Raw genomic sequence first — 14,634 nt, 5'->3', positions numbered from 1 at the left:
ACACACGCCCCCTCATCTAGCTACTCCGTCTGCTGTCGCTCACTCAGGTCGCTAATCTGGCTAATCTAACGCTTTCAGGGAGGAGTGGGAGTAGCGCCTAAAAGAGAAATCACTTTCCCTCCGGACAGCGTGGAGGCTGTGACCCCGGTGACGTATAAGCGCCGGCGCCTCACCAAGGCGGACGTGGCTCCCGTGGACGCGTGGAGGATCATGATGGCGCTCAAGTCCGGGCTGCTGGCGGAGACCTGCTGGGCCCTGGACGTGCTCAGCATCCTGCTGTTCGACGACTCCTCGGTGGGCTACCTGGGCCTGCAGCACCTGCCCGGCCTGCTGGACCTGCTGCTGCAGCACTTCCAGAAGAGCCTGACGGACGTGTTCGACCCGCCGGGCGCAGAGACCGGGCCCTGGTACCTGCCCGCGGAAGCGGCGGCCGCCCGCGGAGCGCCGCCGCCCGCGCCGCGCCCGCCCGGCGCTGCCGCGGCGCTGCTGCGCGGGGACAACTTCACGCACGAGTCGCGAAAGGGGCGGCCCGTGCTGCTGAAGGCGCGCGAGGACGACCTGTTCGCGCCCGACGAGGCGCCCGACTGGAGCGCGGAGGACAGTGCCGAGGTGGGCATCGAGCCCTGGCAGCTGGGCCCCGACGCCGCGCTGGGCGCGCACCTGCTGCCCTGCTTCCAGGGGGAGTTCATCAACATTCCCTTCGCCCGCGTCATCCCGGGCCCCCCGCCCGGCGCGCCCCGCGCCACGACTGACCCCGACAGGGCGGACGAGAAGAAACTCGTCGCGAGCGAAAAGTCTAATAGTTGTGTAAGTGAAAAAGTTAAAAAGAGGACAAAAGCGACGCTGTCGGACGTTATAAATAGGGTTAAGGCGGAACTAGAGATAAACGGCGAGAGTAAAGTTAACGGCGAGGACGAGAGCATGAGCGAGGAGCCGCGGGAGGAGCCCCTCGCGCGGCACAACGGGCCCGCGGAGGAGGACCGGGACGGGGCGGGCTCCGAGGACAACTTCAAGTCGGAGCCCATGGAGCTGGAGCGGGAGGCGGAGGAGGCGGGCGGCCGCAAGGAGGGCGGCGGGCTGCAGGTGCGCGACCCGGCGGGCACGCTCAAGCGCCGCCCGCTGTCCGAGTACGAGGACGAGTGCTACACGCGCGACGAGGCCAGTCTGCACCTGGTCTCGGAGACGCAGGACGCGCTGGCGCGGCGCTGCGTCTGCCTGTCCAACATACTGCGCAACCTGACCTTCGTGCCGGGCAACGAGGCCGAGTTCTCCAAGAGCGGCACGTTCCTGGCGCTCATGGGGCGGCTGCTGCTGCTGCACCACGAGCACCCGCTGCGCGCGCCGCGCACGCGCAACTACGACCGCGAGGAGGACGCCGAGTGGCGCGGCTCGTGCTCGTCGCTGCGCGGCGGCGAGTGGTGGTGGGAGGTGCTGGCGCAGCTGCGCGAGGACGCCCTCGTGTGCTGCGCCAACATCGGCGGGCAGGTGGAGCTGGGCCGCCACCCCGAGCAGGTGGCGCGGCCCGTGCTGGACGGGCTGCTGCACTGGGCCGTGTGCCCCGCGGCCGCCGCGCAGGACCCGCTGCCGGGCGGCGCGCGCGCGCTGTCGCCGCGCCGGCTGGCGCTCGAGGCGCTCTGCAAGCTGTGCGTGACGGACTCCAACGTGGACCTGGTGGTGGCCACGCCCCCCTTCCCGCGCCTGGAGCGCCTGTGCCGCGTGCTGGCGCGCCACCTGTGCCGCAGCGAGGACCAGGTGCTGCGCGAGTTCTCCGTCAACCTGCTGCACTACCTGGCGGGCGCCGACTCGGCCGTGGCGCGCACCATCGCGGCGCGCTCGCCCGCCGTGCCGCTGCTGGTGGCCTTCATCGAGCAGGCGGAGCAGTCGGCGCTGGGCGTGGCCAACCAGCACGGCATCGGCGCGCTGCGGGACAACCCCGACTCGATGGGCACCAGCCTGGACATGCTGCGGCGCGCGGCCGCCACGCTGCTGCAGCTGGCGCGCCACCCGGCCAACAAGCCGCTCTTCCTGCAGCAGGAGCAGCGCCTGCTCTCGCTCGTCATGTCGCAGATCCTCGACCAGAAGGTGGCCGCCGAGCTCTCCAAGGTGCTGTTCCAGTGCTCGCGAGCGCCACGCCGCTAGTGATACACACAATACGTTGTTTAGTCTTAAAGCGGGAGGTGATAAAATGTACTTGTATTTATTTTAATCGTCGTTTGGTAAGAAGAGACCCGACCGGGTCCTGATTTCATGTTTGGTATTATTATTACTGTGCAAATGCTTTATATATGTCTGAATATTGAACATTAAATAAATGTACATATGAAGTACTCAAAATACTACATTTCCGCTTTGTCATTCCCCTCGCCCCCTCGCCCCCTCGCCTAACTACTAAATCTTATACCATTGCAAAATATTCTTAAAACTTATTAATTCAATTTGTATATATACTGTATTATAATATTGGCAAAAAAGAATCATAAAATTTATTAGCAAACCATTTGAGTTGGCAACACACACATGCACATATGTATAGTTTTGAAAATTTTTACCAATGCCATTAAAACAGTTACTCACTTTCAATACGAAATGCTTCAACAGGGTACTCGATCTCTGAGGATTGCTATTAATGACACAATTCGGAAAAGTACATTTGGCTGCCATGCAGGATGTCCTGGGTTCGGTTCCCAGGGGGTTAAAATAAGTGATTTTCACTCTCATATTTGTATATTGTTACCTTGGATTGGCACAAGAAGCTCAAGATTGAATTAAACTTTATTTTTCATAAATATGATAATTATTTTCAATTTAATTGGAAGGCGATAATGATTTTGGATTTGTAAAAGATAAACACTTGTTTTTTTACCACTTGAGTTTATTTTATTATAACGACTAGTTTAGGATGCTTTGCTTCCATCTTCAGGTCTAAATATAAACTAATAATAAAATAAACTCAAGTGCTAAAAACCTAGTGTTTTTCTTTTACAATTTCATTATGTCTTGCCACAAAGTGAATGTCGCAACAATAAATAAAATATAATTTTGGATAATTTATATAGCGACATTTTTGTAAAATACTACCTTATGGGAACTTTTAAAGACATGGGTGATGATAATATTAAATTAAACAATAAATAGTCAATTGGTCGCGGAGTATGAGGGGGAAAAGAGGAACCGATACATTCATACGCCTTCTTCTGGGTCTTCTTGGACTGGAGCATGGCCGAGATGTTAGCGGGACGCCTGCCTGAGCGGAGGTCATGCCAGAGAGCAGCTTGTTGAGTTGCTCGTCATTGTAGATGACCAATTGCAGATCGCGGGTGGTGATCCCGGTCTTCTTGTTTCTAGCGGCGTTGCCGGCCAACTCCGACACTTTGGCAGCCTATTTTAAATTATTTTGCATTATACAACATAATATAAAATACAAATACATAAAATATAAATACAAAAAATGATCCCACAAAGGCATGGCCTGTGTGTGGGTATACAATATAATTTAGGTCACAGTAAAGGGCACTGGCAAGAATACAATAGATATTATAAGAAGTAGAACTAGAATAATAGTGTTAATATAAAATACAAAATACTTGACTAACAGAAAACAATAATTTTAAAACTTAAAAAAAGGTAAATTAAAAAGTTAGCAAGCATGTATTACATGAGTGATACATCTACAAGAAAAAAGAGCTTAAATCTGTCTCTTCAATAAACAATCTAAGCAAAATTTTAAATCGATACAAACTCAGGTAATTAACATCTAAACCTAATATATAGTCTTTGTGGAATAAATTAAACAGTTTTGGAGCTATAAAAATGAGTGTCTTTGCGCGAGTCTGGTTTTACAAAAAGGGATTTCTAATAAATTATTCATTCTTTGGGTAGATCTATTATTATTTTTAGGAAATAAATGTTGGCGCACAAAAACATATTATAGACACTGTTAGCAATAGATTTCTCGTAGCTCCAAAAGTTCAGCTTCCTGAAATAATTGGTTGGAAGGAAAAGTTGATTTTTTAAGCATGATTTTAATAAGTTTTTGGACTGTTTCTAAAGGCTTTAAATGACTATTGAATGCTCCCCCCCATCCAATTATTCCATAACAAAAGAAGACTGTGTAAGTGCATGACAGACCATTTTGTTGGTGTTAGGATGGACATAACTAGACAAACGTTTGAAAATATATGTTAAATACCTAAGTTTGATTACAAATTTTTCTATGTGCTTGGTCCATTTGAGTTGACAATCTCATGATAAACCCAAATATTTTTGGTTGACTTTTCAGTTTTCATTTTTACACAGTTATTTTACATATCGCTCACTCCTTTCAAGAACGTCATAAATCAAAATACTTGATTTTTCAGGAGAACGTATTTAAAGTTAAAAATACATATAATACAATGTATTAAAAATAAGTATCAAGCCACTAACTGAACTTTTTACTGTGCAACAGAACTTTTTAGTTAAAACCTGAAGGTTTTTTCTCCATTTGAAAAATATTTAGTATATTTAAAAAAAATATTATACAATACATTTTCTTCCAAATGCAAAAACAATACTTTCTGCCCTGTAGCGGGTAAATATTAAGTTAAAAATATGCCGCTATTGCTGGGATATAGGACATTTTCTGGGCATTCCGAAAACATGCACAACTGAAAATTTACGATTTTTGATTTATGACGTTCTTGAAAGGAGTGAGCGATATGTCAAGGTTACAATTTTTATTATGAAACATAATGTAAAGATTCAGGAAGGAGCTGACGAGTAAGAATTGTAAAAAGGTAGGAATAAAGTTTTTTCACAATTATGAGAAAGGAGGTTCCGATCTAGCCACTCTTTGATTACTGTTATACGTTTGTTGGCTTTGCTAGCAGTCTCTTCCCAGGATTTACCTTGTACAATTATTGCGGTATCATCAGCATAGGAAAGCAGTTTACCAGGCACATCGATATTACAAAGATTGTTTGTATAAATTAGAAACAATGAGGATAAAAGCAAGGTCCAAACGGAACTTTGCTTTTATCCTTACTTTAGCGCCCTTTCATGGTATGGTCTCTGAAGATTTCTGCTTTCGCTGGCGGTAGGACGTACGGATGGGAGCTGGCGTGTATGTGGTGTTTAAGGTTGCGCTCTATTCTGTGACTAAGCGCATGTTGTTGGATCATCATTGTGTACTGCAAACCGTTTTATTACAGTCAAAGTAAAGAATTTGGATGAATTTGGATTACATCGCTATTGCGTTGTATTGACGAGCTTGTATCGAGGGATCCACTTAACATCTCTTGCCACATCGCTCACTCCTTTCAAGAACGTCATAAATCAAAAAACTTGATTTTTCAGGAGAACGTTTTCAAAGTTTAAAAATATAACTAACTAACTAACTAACTAACCATCACGCCGCTTCCCCGCAGGGGTAGGCAGAGAGAATCGAACGCCACACCACTCTGTCTTTGCAAACATTCTTTGCCTCTTCTACATTCATGCATCTCCTCATACATACCCGACGATTATTACGACTCCTGACCCGTCCGCTTTCAAGTATTTGACATACCTGATTGTGCCAAGTTTTCCTCGGTCGTCCTCTGCTTCTTTTTCCAACTACATTCGCTCCATAAATTTGTTTAACCGTTCTTTCTTGACTCATACACTCCACATGTCCAAACCATCTCAACACACCTTTCTTAATTTTATCAATAATGCTTATCTCAGCCTTACATTCTTTCCTTATTTCATCATTCGAACATCTATCAAATATCGTTTTGCCACACATTCGTCTGAGGGATCGCATTTCGACTGCATTCAGTCTGCTTTCATCCTTCTTTTGCCAACTCCATGCTTCGCTTCCATACATAAGGGTTGGAACCAGAACTCCATTGTGTACTGCCAGTTTAGCTTCCGCTGATAGATTTTTATTTGCTAAAACTGATTTTAGTGCACCATTCACTCTGTTTCCAGCAAGTTTAAAAATATAATACAATGTATTAAAAATAAATATCAAGCCACTTATTGAACTTTTTACTGTGCAACAGATCTTTTTAGGGAAAACCTGAAGGTTTTTTCTCCATTTGAAAAATATTTAGTATATTTAAAAAAATATTTAAACAATACCTTTTCCTCAAAATGCAAAAACAACATTTTCTGCCCTGTAGCGGGTAAATATTAAGTTAAAAATATGCATCTTTTGCTGGGATATAGTAAATTGTCTGGGCATTCTGAAAATTTACGATTTTTGATTTATGACGTTCTTGAAAGCAGTGAGCGACATGTGTTCATTCAGGCAGAAATGCACCTCACTAACTCGAATCTGCATTTTATATGAATAACAATAATATTATCGATGCACTTTTCTAAGATGACAACAAACATTTTATGAGACTGAAAAAAAACGGCCCGAGGTACGAACCTCTCCCCTACATCAGTTAAATCCGATGGCGTCTGGAACGCAGAAGCCTCCACAGCAAACAGACAGAGCTGTGTCAAATGATTTGCAGCAAACTTTCTAGACTCTAACTACTCCTGAAAAAAAACAGCAGATGTCGTTATATAAAAATGTATCAATCTGATATGCGTTCGCAGACACGGCATTGGCTACCCCTGCTTAGTCTAAGCTACAATTTAAGTTCTTAATTCGATAAAAATGTTTGTGGCTTATTGGAATCGTTTCCAGCTTTCTGAATAACGTCCTGGCGCGTCACGTGCGCGCTGCGGACGGGATAACGTTCCGGCGCGTCACGTGCGCGCTGCGGATGGGATGGCTCCGGAAGTGAGTTTTGGTCTCGACATTACAACTTTTTGTATCACAAATCGCTAATTTACCGCAACCTAAAAACTGTAAAACATTAATGATATCTCATGTACCGACGTGCTCGCAGATCTCTATTACCTACCTACTGAGTAGTCTATAGGAGTCGATCATCTTTAACATAACGAACTGTAAAATAAACGGGGACGCAAAAAACCCGAACATTTTATCAACCAGGCGATCGCCATGGATCTTCCTCGAAATACATCTAGAGGAAGACTAAATAATTCATCGATGCTACAGAGAGATAACATGATTCCAAGGCATGGCCTAGGTGACGTTGCATATGACAGAAGGACCTACAGCCCGAGGACGGGGAGAGCTGACCATTACAGTCTACAAGGACGATAGTTGGGATGGAGCAAGGAAGAAGATAACTAAACTCTAAAATACAATACAACTCTGTTATGTCACTCGTCTTCTATCATTGTTCCATCATTTCCGTAATTTTTAATACCTACCTATAGGTATCGCGTGTGTTTGATACGTCACGACTTGTCAGTGATTGAGGTACATGCAAATATCGTAAAAAAACATTTTTTTATTTTCATCATAGCCTGTGTCCATTGTCCGCCTCCATAGTGTAGTGGTTAGGACATTTGGCTACTATGCTGCTGGTGCGGGTTCGATACCTAGTAGGGCAAAATAAATAAATAATTGTTTTTTCACTCTAATATTTATTTAATATTACGGTGAGGGTTTGAAGAAGAAGAAGTTGGCTGGTACCTGCTGGAGGTAACGGGTTCGATTCCCAGAGGGGTCAAAATAAATATTTGTAACTGTTTTTTTAACTCTAATATTTATTTAATATTACTGTGGACTGGTACTTGTAGCGCACGACTGATTACTTTGCCTTCATATAATAAACGATCAAATTAACATTGCGTCCATCTGATGCAGTGCCCTATGGACCACTGATTTATCTACCTTTTTTTCATTATTTACCAATATTAGATGGAACACGATTCGAAAAATGACATTATGTGGTCGTTCGTTTCGTTCCAATTAATCTAAAGTTTTGGAATAAAAACTGTGTAATAAGTATTCTAATTTCTAGACAATTTGTCGATGAAATATGTCGAGTCAATAAATGATAAAGAAATGGAGTGAATAATTGGAATCAGCCGATCGGCGCCTAACTGCGCCACACTGGCCAACGCAGTTTCTCTTCCACAGTCCAGTTGCGAGTGGTTTCAGCCACTAGCAAACTTTTTGTGTGATTTTCAAATGTTTTTGTGTGAAGTTTCTATCAGTCTGGCGTGACATTGATTTTTTGTTATCTCCGCTATTCTGATCGATTTTCCGCATTTCAGTAGTCGGGAACTTTCACTATTGGAACATGGAAATTATACAAAAACACAGCGCAGTATCGCACAAACTAAATAAAATAAATTGTGTATTTAAAAAAATATATGACATATTTTTGGTGATTTAATTCATTAAATGTGAACACAATTGAACTTGGCTGTTCCGGAATAATATCCATAATTTTTGCATAAAGATGTAATGCAGCTAATGTAGTTTATTCGAGACTACTACGTTATTGTTAATAATAATAATAAAAAACAATGTTGTGTCAGAATTGCATCAGATCGGCACTATATTAACTCTATCGTAGTTACATATCCCTCGTAATTCAAGAATTTCGTCAATATTTGACATTTTAACGGAAAGTTCATACAACAATAGGCATATCTTTGCCCCTTGTGCCCTACCCTAATCCAAATAAAATAGTAATTTTCTCTAACTAAGTAACTCTCTCCGTATGCGTGTGGTTAAAATCCATATAAATGCAACTCGTTTCGTTATGTATAACGAAATTTACAAAAAACAATAATTTGAAAATTTGGATAAACTCCATAATTTACGTAATGTACTTTCTCTTTGCTTTGGTTATATCAAGAAACTTCAATTTGACAGTTGGTTTTGGCTATAATTAATAGAAAATATTGTAAATGATTAATATTTATTTATCTTTTTTCGATTCCTGACTAATATAGTTTTTTTAAATATCGCTTTACCATGTGAATATGTTTAAACATCGCGACACCTGTCGCGAGACTGGGACGCGATGGATCTGACCAAGACAACGAAGAAGAAGAATAAAAAAGGAAAACGAAGAGGTGATGACGTCATTAGACGTGTGTGTATTCCAAGAAGGAGAGGAATTCTTCCAAATGAAATCTGAAATGGCCGTAAAATACCTTGGACTAATGCTGCCCTGTAGGCAGGTTATAAAATCAGAATTGCCGTTTTTATTACTTAATGTATCTCAAATTGAAATTTCGACACTTCTCGTCGGATATTACTGGAGTACTTAGTACATTTATTTACAAAGGTAATAACAATAATTGACTTTTGAACGTATTCCTCACACACGGATGGATCCGTGCCGAGGAACATATGAAAGATTTTTAGTTATTAAAAATAAATACATTCGTTCGTGAGAAATTCTAATGTATAACGCCTGTTTACATTTTTGAATACTAACCATTTTTTCGCATAAAAGTACGCGCGTATGCATGACGCGGGAGCGCTTTGTTTTTATAAAATGTTGTTGTCATAACGCCCGAAAAATCCACGAAATTTTATGTACACTATTAATACAACAAAACACTATGATTCTGTAATCTATAAATGTCTACATATGATTATTACATGTTATTTAAAATTTAAATAATATTTTGACGGTATTTAAAAGTTTATTTACCGATAATTCGAAAATGGATTTCATCATATTTACCAGTAAACCGGTTAACCGAATAACCGGCACTGCATGCTCTATTTACAATCGATGTCCTATTAAAAGATCGACCGGCAACGAATTCAACGTTCCTCGTTTATTTTTATCCCGATCTTCCCATCTATCTTCGTGCACTTAATCGAAGACGATGATGGATTTACGATTTATGTCTACGAAGTATGCTTTCCGAACATTTCGGAAAATCGATTTTAATATTTATTGAGAGGGAGTGTAATGCATTGGACAGCCCTGAGCTGAACGACCCCGTGCCCCCGGGATATCTCTGTTAGCATAATGCGAGATTACCACGAGAGGCTCCTTCTGGCTTCAACCGATAAGAACAGTCAGTGTCAACTGTCCATGTAGTGTCGATGCTGCACATTTCGTCGTCTGTCCAAGTAGAATGTTAATAAAATTCTTTTTCTCGTTATTTGCGGCGAGCTTGTTGTTTGTCGCGATTGAAGCGTCTTTCTTGCACCCGTATAGACATGTGAATCCCAAACCTCCCGTCGGAGACTGCGGGGAGCCGCTGTTCCTGACTCCTCTCATCGCGGCTGGACAGCTGAAGGAGGGTCGCCAGCTAGCGCGCGTGTTATTTCCCGCGTTCCACGGCGTGGAGAGCTACTCCGGTTACCTGACGGTGGATGCGGCTCGAGGCTCGCACTCGTTCTTCTGGTATTTCCCCCCGGAATCTGGCGCGGTCGATGCCTCCGTACTGCTGTGGCTACAGGGCGGGCCGGGAGCGTCTTCTCTCTACGGCCTGTTCTCGGAGAACGGCCCCTTCCGCTTCAAGGCCGGCCACATCAACCGGCGGCAGTTCTCCTGGACCAAGAATCACCACGTCATCTACATCGACAATCCTGTCGGTACCGGTTTTAGCGTAACCGTCGACGGTTTCACTCGTAACGAAACCAAAGTAGGAAAAGATTTGTACAATGTTTTAGTGCAGTTCTTCCAGCTGTTCCCCGACCTTCAGAAAAACGATTTCTTCGTAACGGGGGAATCTTACGCCGGCAAATACGTGCCGGCCGTATGCTACGCCATCCACCGCGAGAACCCGGCGGCAAAGTTACCCATCAATTTAAAGGGTTTCGCTATTGGAAACGGTCTATCTGATCCGGTTCATCAGTTGTCTTACGGTCCGTATTTATACCAGCTCGGACTAGTCGACGACAACGGTCGCGATCAATTCCAGGCGTACGAGAAGAAAGGCATAGAATACATCGAGGCCGGCAAATGGCTAGACGCTTATAACGTATTCGACAATTTGCTCAACGGAGACACGACTCCTTATTCTTCCCTTCTGACTAACCTGACCGGGTACAAATATTACTTTAATTATCTGTACACCGAAGACAGAACGCACTCGGATGATTTCGAGAAGGTGTTGGAGTGTCCCGCATTCAGGAAGGCGCTACACGTGGGGAATATGACCTTCCACACGGGCACGGAGGTCGAGGAGCACATGAAGGAAGACATGATGCAGTCCGTGGCTCCGTGGGTGGCCGAGCTGTTGGGGCACTATCGCGGGGTGATCTACAATGGCCAGCTGGACATCATCGTGGCCTACCCGCTCACGGTGAACTACCTGCGCCACCTGAACTTCACTTCCGCGGCGGAGTACGCGCAGGCCCCTCGCAAGCTGTGGTACGTGGGCGACAGGGTAGCGGGGTACTCCAAGACCGCGGGCAACCTCACGGAGCTGTTGGTGCGAGACGCTGGTCACATGGTGCCGGCGGACCAGCCGCAGGCTGCAGCGGATATCATACACAGACTCACGTCCAACAAACCCTTTTTCTAAGTTAAATATTTATATGACAGCTTTGCACCGATATTCTTAGATTTTCTTCATTCTCGTCTTGCACAGTGCTGAGCGTCGTAAACTCACGTAATGTCCGAGATTTGGTACGCGATTTGGCTTCACGCCTCACGGTCCGGCCTAAGTTGAAAGCAACATTTAGATATAATTCTGTAAATGAAATCAATTTTGTTATATTATTAGATTAAAACCAATATTTTTAGCTTTTCCACTTTATTTTTATTTGACCAGCGACCGGGTTTCGTCGTTACCGACATCATCAGACTGGTCACTATGTAAATGTGAATTTTGTAAATGACGCTTCCTTTTTTATGTTATGGTTTGCACAACTCGGCTCACATCTCGACATGTCCAAGTATCGGTATAATTTAGATTACCTATAAATGTAATAGGTTTTTATCATACTGTGCCGCTCCACGCTCCACGCACTGTTACCTTCATTGTGGTGTTCTTTACTTTTAATTGAAAATTGAAAATTGAAATTGACAATCTCTCAATTTGTCAATATAAGATATGTATTTCTCTGCTCTTAAAAAATGGCAAAAAAGTCCAGGTTCCATCTTCGTTTCGAATATCTCAACCCATGATATTATGAGCATTTTTCTATAGCGCCATGTTTCGAATTATTTCTTCTTCTATGCGGTAGTTTGGGTGAACCATAGTTGACCTTCGACGCATCGTACAATTCTCGTGCGCAGATCGAGGTTGAAGTTTAAAATATATTACTAAGGAGGTCACGCATTTCAAAGAAGCAGTTTTCGCCATTCCTATCCTGACTTTGATCTTTTGGGAATGGTCCCACTGGTCACTAAGGCAGCAGCTCAGTTATTTATGACGTATATTGACGTACCTTTTCTTATATGGTACACCTGCTTCCATACCAACTAGCAATTGTATATCATATTTAATTTATTATTAGATTAAAACCAATATTTTTAGCTTTTCCACTTTTTTATTTGACCAGCGACCGGGTTTCGTCGTTACCGACATCATCAGACTGGTCGGTAACGACGAAACCCGGTCGCTGGTCAAATAAAAAAGTGGAAAAGCTAAAAATATTGGTTTTAATCTAATAATAAATTAAAAATGCAATTCCATCACGAAGTGTCAGAGGATAATATAAATCTATTATACTTATCATATTTGATTACAAGCATTTTTGTAATCCTTTAGTGTTTTTATACGTTTTTATCATTTTGAATGATCCATTTTGTCTTTGAATTAATTATAATAAATAAGTTAGAGAGAGGTCTTGAAAATTGCTCAGCATTTCCAAGTACAAAGCAAGAGGACATGGAATAAAAAGGGTACTATCTATCCTTATATTATATATTCTTATTGTTTTTCTTAGCACTTTGTGCTTTGACAGCGAGGTACCTAATTTAGTACAAAGTTCATTTATTTCTAAACATAATAATACTATTGTATAATATGTAACTATACCAATCGTTATAATGATTAAAACAATAAATAAATACAACAAAAACTAACAGCAGATCTTTATTTTATATGAACTGTATGACGTGTGCACATTGCATACACAAAATTTAAAATATCCACGACCAACTGAACAAGATTAAGAGTATACTAAGCCGTAAACATGTATTTTTATTACGAACTATAAAGTCTGTTTCAAAATTATCCATAAAATTCTAAAGTTTTACAAAATGTGGTGGCCTACTTAAATATACGAGTATATTTTTAAGGTAAATATTTATTTTTGCGTAAATCCAAATCATTAAAAACATAGTTATATTTAATGATGTTGGTTTACGTTGACCGAGATAAATAAACAAAATTTCAGAAGACGAGGCAGTTTTTATGGGAAGGGCGCATGGAAAACTTTTGAGCATCTACAGGGCTCACGACCTGTCAACGTGTAGGCTTTAGTGCTCAATTTATACATTTGTATGACCTTCACCATTCTGGTCTTGTTTGAACATCCATATCACTGACATATTCCTTTCCTTTAAAATTTAATCGTCTTGCGTAACATCCATATAAATATTGACACCAACTGTTGAGATAACTCCATTATTTATTTATTGACAATATTTGTTCAAACATGCAACAATTCTCATAAAGATTTATTTAAATGAATTTTATGCATCATAAAAAGGTCATCAGCCCCGTAAATGCCCAGACTTCCATATTCTTCTTCATCTTTGATGAGATGTCGAAAAATAATATGAAAATAACTCCTGTAATTGGAGATAATCTAGATTTTGTGAACAAGTATTTGGACACACTCAAAATGTTGTAAATAAATTATCTGGTCAAATTATAAGCTTAAATAATAAAAATGAAAATGATATTTTCTAGCGTTTTTCATGTGTATGATTATAATCCAGGATTCGGACCTCACATACTAATAATAAAAAGAGTTTCTGCTCAATAAAAAGCTTCTTTTTATCTCACCAATATATGTCTCTAGTGAAGTTCTAATGATTCAAGAACAACGTTTCGAAATTGGTTCATATATATATAGAATTTCCAAGAATTTGATATTGTGGTTGTCAATAACGGGTAGAATTAGTGAGTGTGTCCAGTGATCACTTAAACCATCCTACGACGGTCGTCAGCCCCCTTAATGCCCGGAATTCCATATTCTTCTTTATCTTTAATGAGATGTCAAAAAATAATCATGAAAAGAACTTATTATAAAGGAAAATAGGAAGTCAAGAGAATGATGCCAGTATTGTGGGGTGAGTTGGTATTGTAGGAGGCTTCTGCAGGCATCTGCAATACCAACGTATTGCAAGTCACCAGATACGTCCTACCTACCACACATATAATAATGTGCACTGCGAAAATTTCGACAATATGGATGTTCAATGATGGACTGTTTGGTGAACGTTACACATTGTTTGAAGTGATCACCTAAGACAGCAAATGCCAGGTTGTAATAATAATAACCAACGGCTTATTTACATAGCGTCATTTTCGTGAAAAATCAACTCGAGAGCGCTTTACAATTGACATATCATACGTTTTAATAGATTTATATTATCCACTGACACTTCGTGATGGAATTGCATTTTTAATTTATTATTAGATTAAAACCAATATTTTTAGCTTTTCCACTTTTTTATTTGACCAGCGACCGGGTTTCGTCGTTACCGACATCATCAGACTGGTCTGATGATGTCGGTAACGACGAAACCCGGTCGCTGGTCAAATAAAAAAGTGGAAAAGCTAAAAATATTGGTTTTAATCTAATAATAAATACGTTTTAATGTTTTTCGTTAGACTTGCGAATTCCCAGACTTACATATT

General features: G+C 41.9%; 2 protein-coding genes across 2 annotated transcripts in view; both read left to right on the top strand.

Moving 5' to 3' along the window:
- Positions 1-2,335, top strand: part of osa (trithorax group protein osa) — a 124,782-nt gene extending 122,447 nt beyond the window's left edge. Inside the window, 1 exon segment of the mRNA XM_088263571.1 lies at positions 79-2,335. Coding sequence (XP_088119697.1) covers positions 79-2,139 — 2,061 coding nt within the window. The 3' untranslated portion in view covers positions 2,140-2,335.
- A 7,544-nt stretch (positions 2,336-9,879) lies between these two features.
- On the top strand, positions 9,880-12,268 carry LOC148307356 (venom serine carboxypeptidase-like). The gene has a single exon (XM_088263592.1). It carries the CDS (start codon positions 9,943-9,945, stop codon positions 11,338-11,340), a length of 1,398 nt encoding a protein of 465 aa, XP_088119718.1. The 5' UTR covers positions 9,880-9,942; the 3' UTR covers positions 11,341-12,268.
- The last annotated feature ends 2,366 nt before the right edge of the window (positions 12,269-14,634 follow it).

Source organism: Brachycentrus maculatus, unplaced genomic scaffold (genome assembly GCF_059751285.1).
Source record: "Brachycentrus maculatus isolate JH-2025_06_01 unplaced genomic scaffold, ASM5975128v1 h1tg000201l, whole genome shotgun sequence".
NCBI lineage: Eukaryota > Metazoa > Arthropoda > Insecta > Trichoptera > Brachycentridae > Brachycentrus > Brachycentrus maculatus.
Note: the sequence above shows the minus strand (reverse complement) of the source record. Positions and strands in the feature narration are given on the sequence as shown.

What these genes read in the sequence shown, in the direction of transcription:
- LOC148307356 (XM_088263592.1), top strand. Translation starts at nt 9,943, where the DNA reads ATGTTAATAAAATTCTTTTTCTCGTTATTTGCGGCGAGCTTGTTGTTT.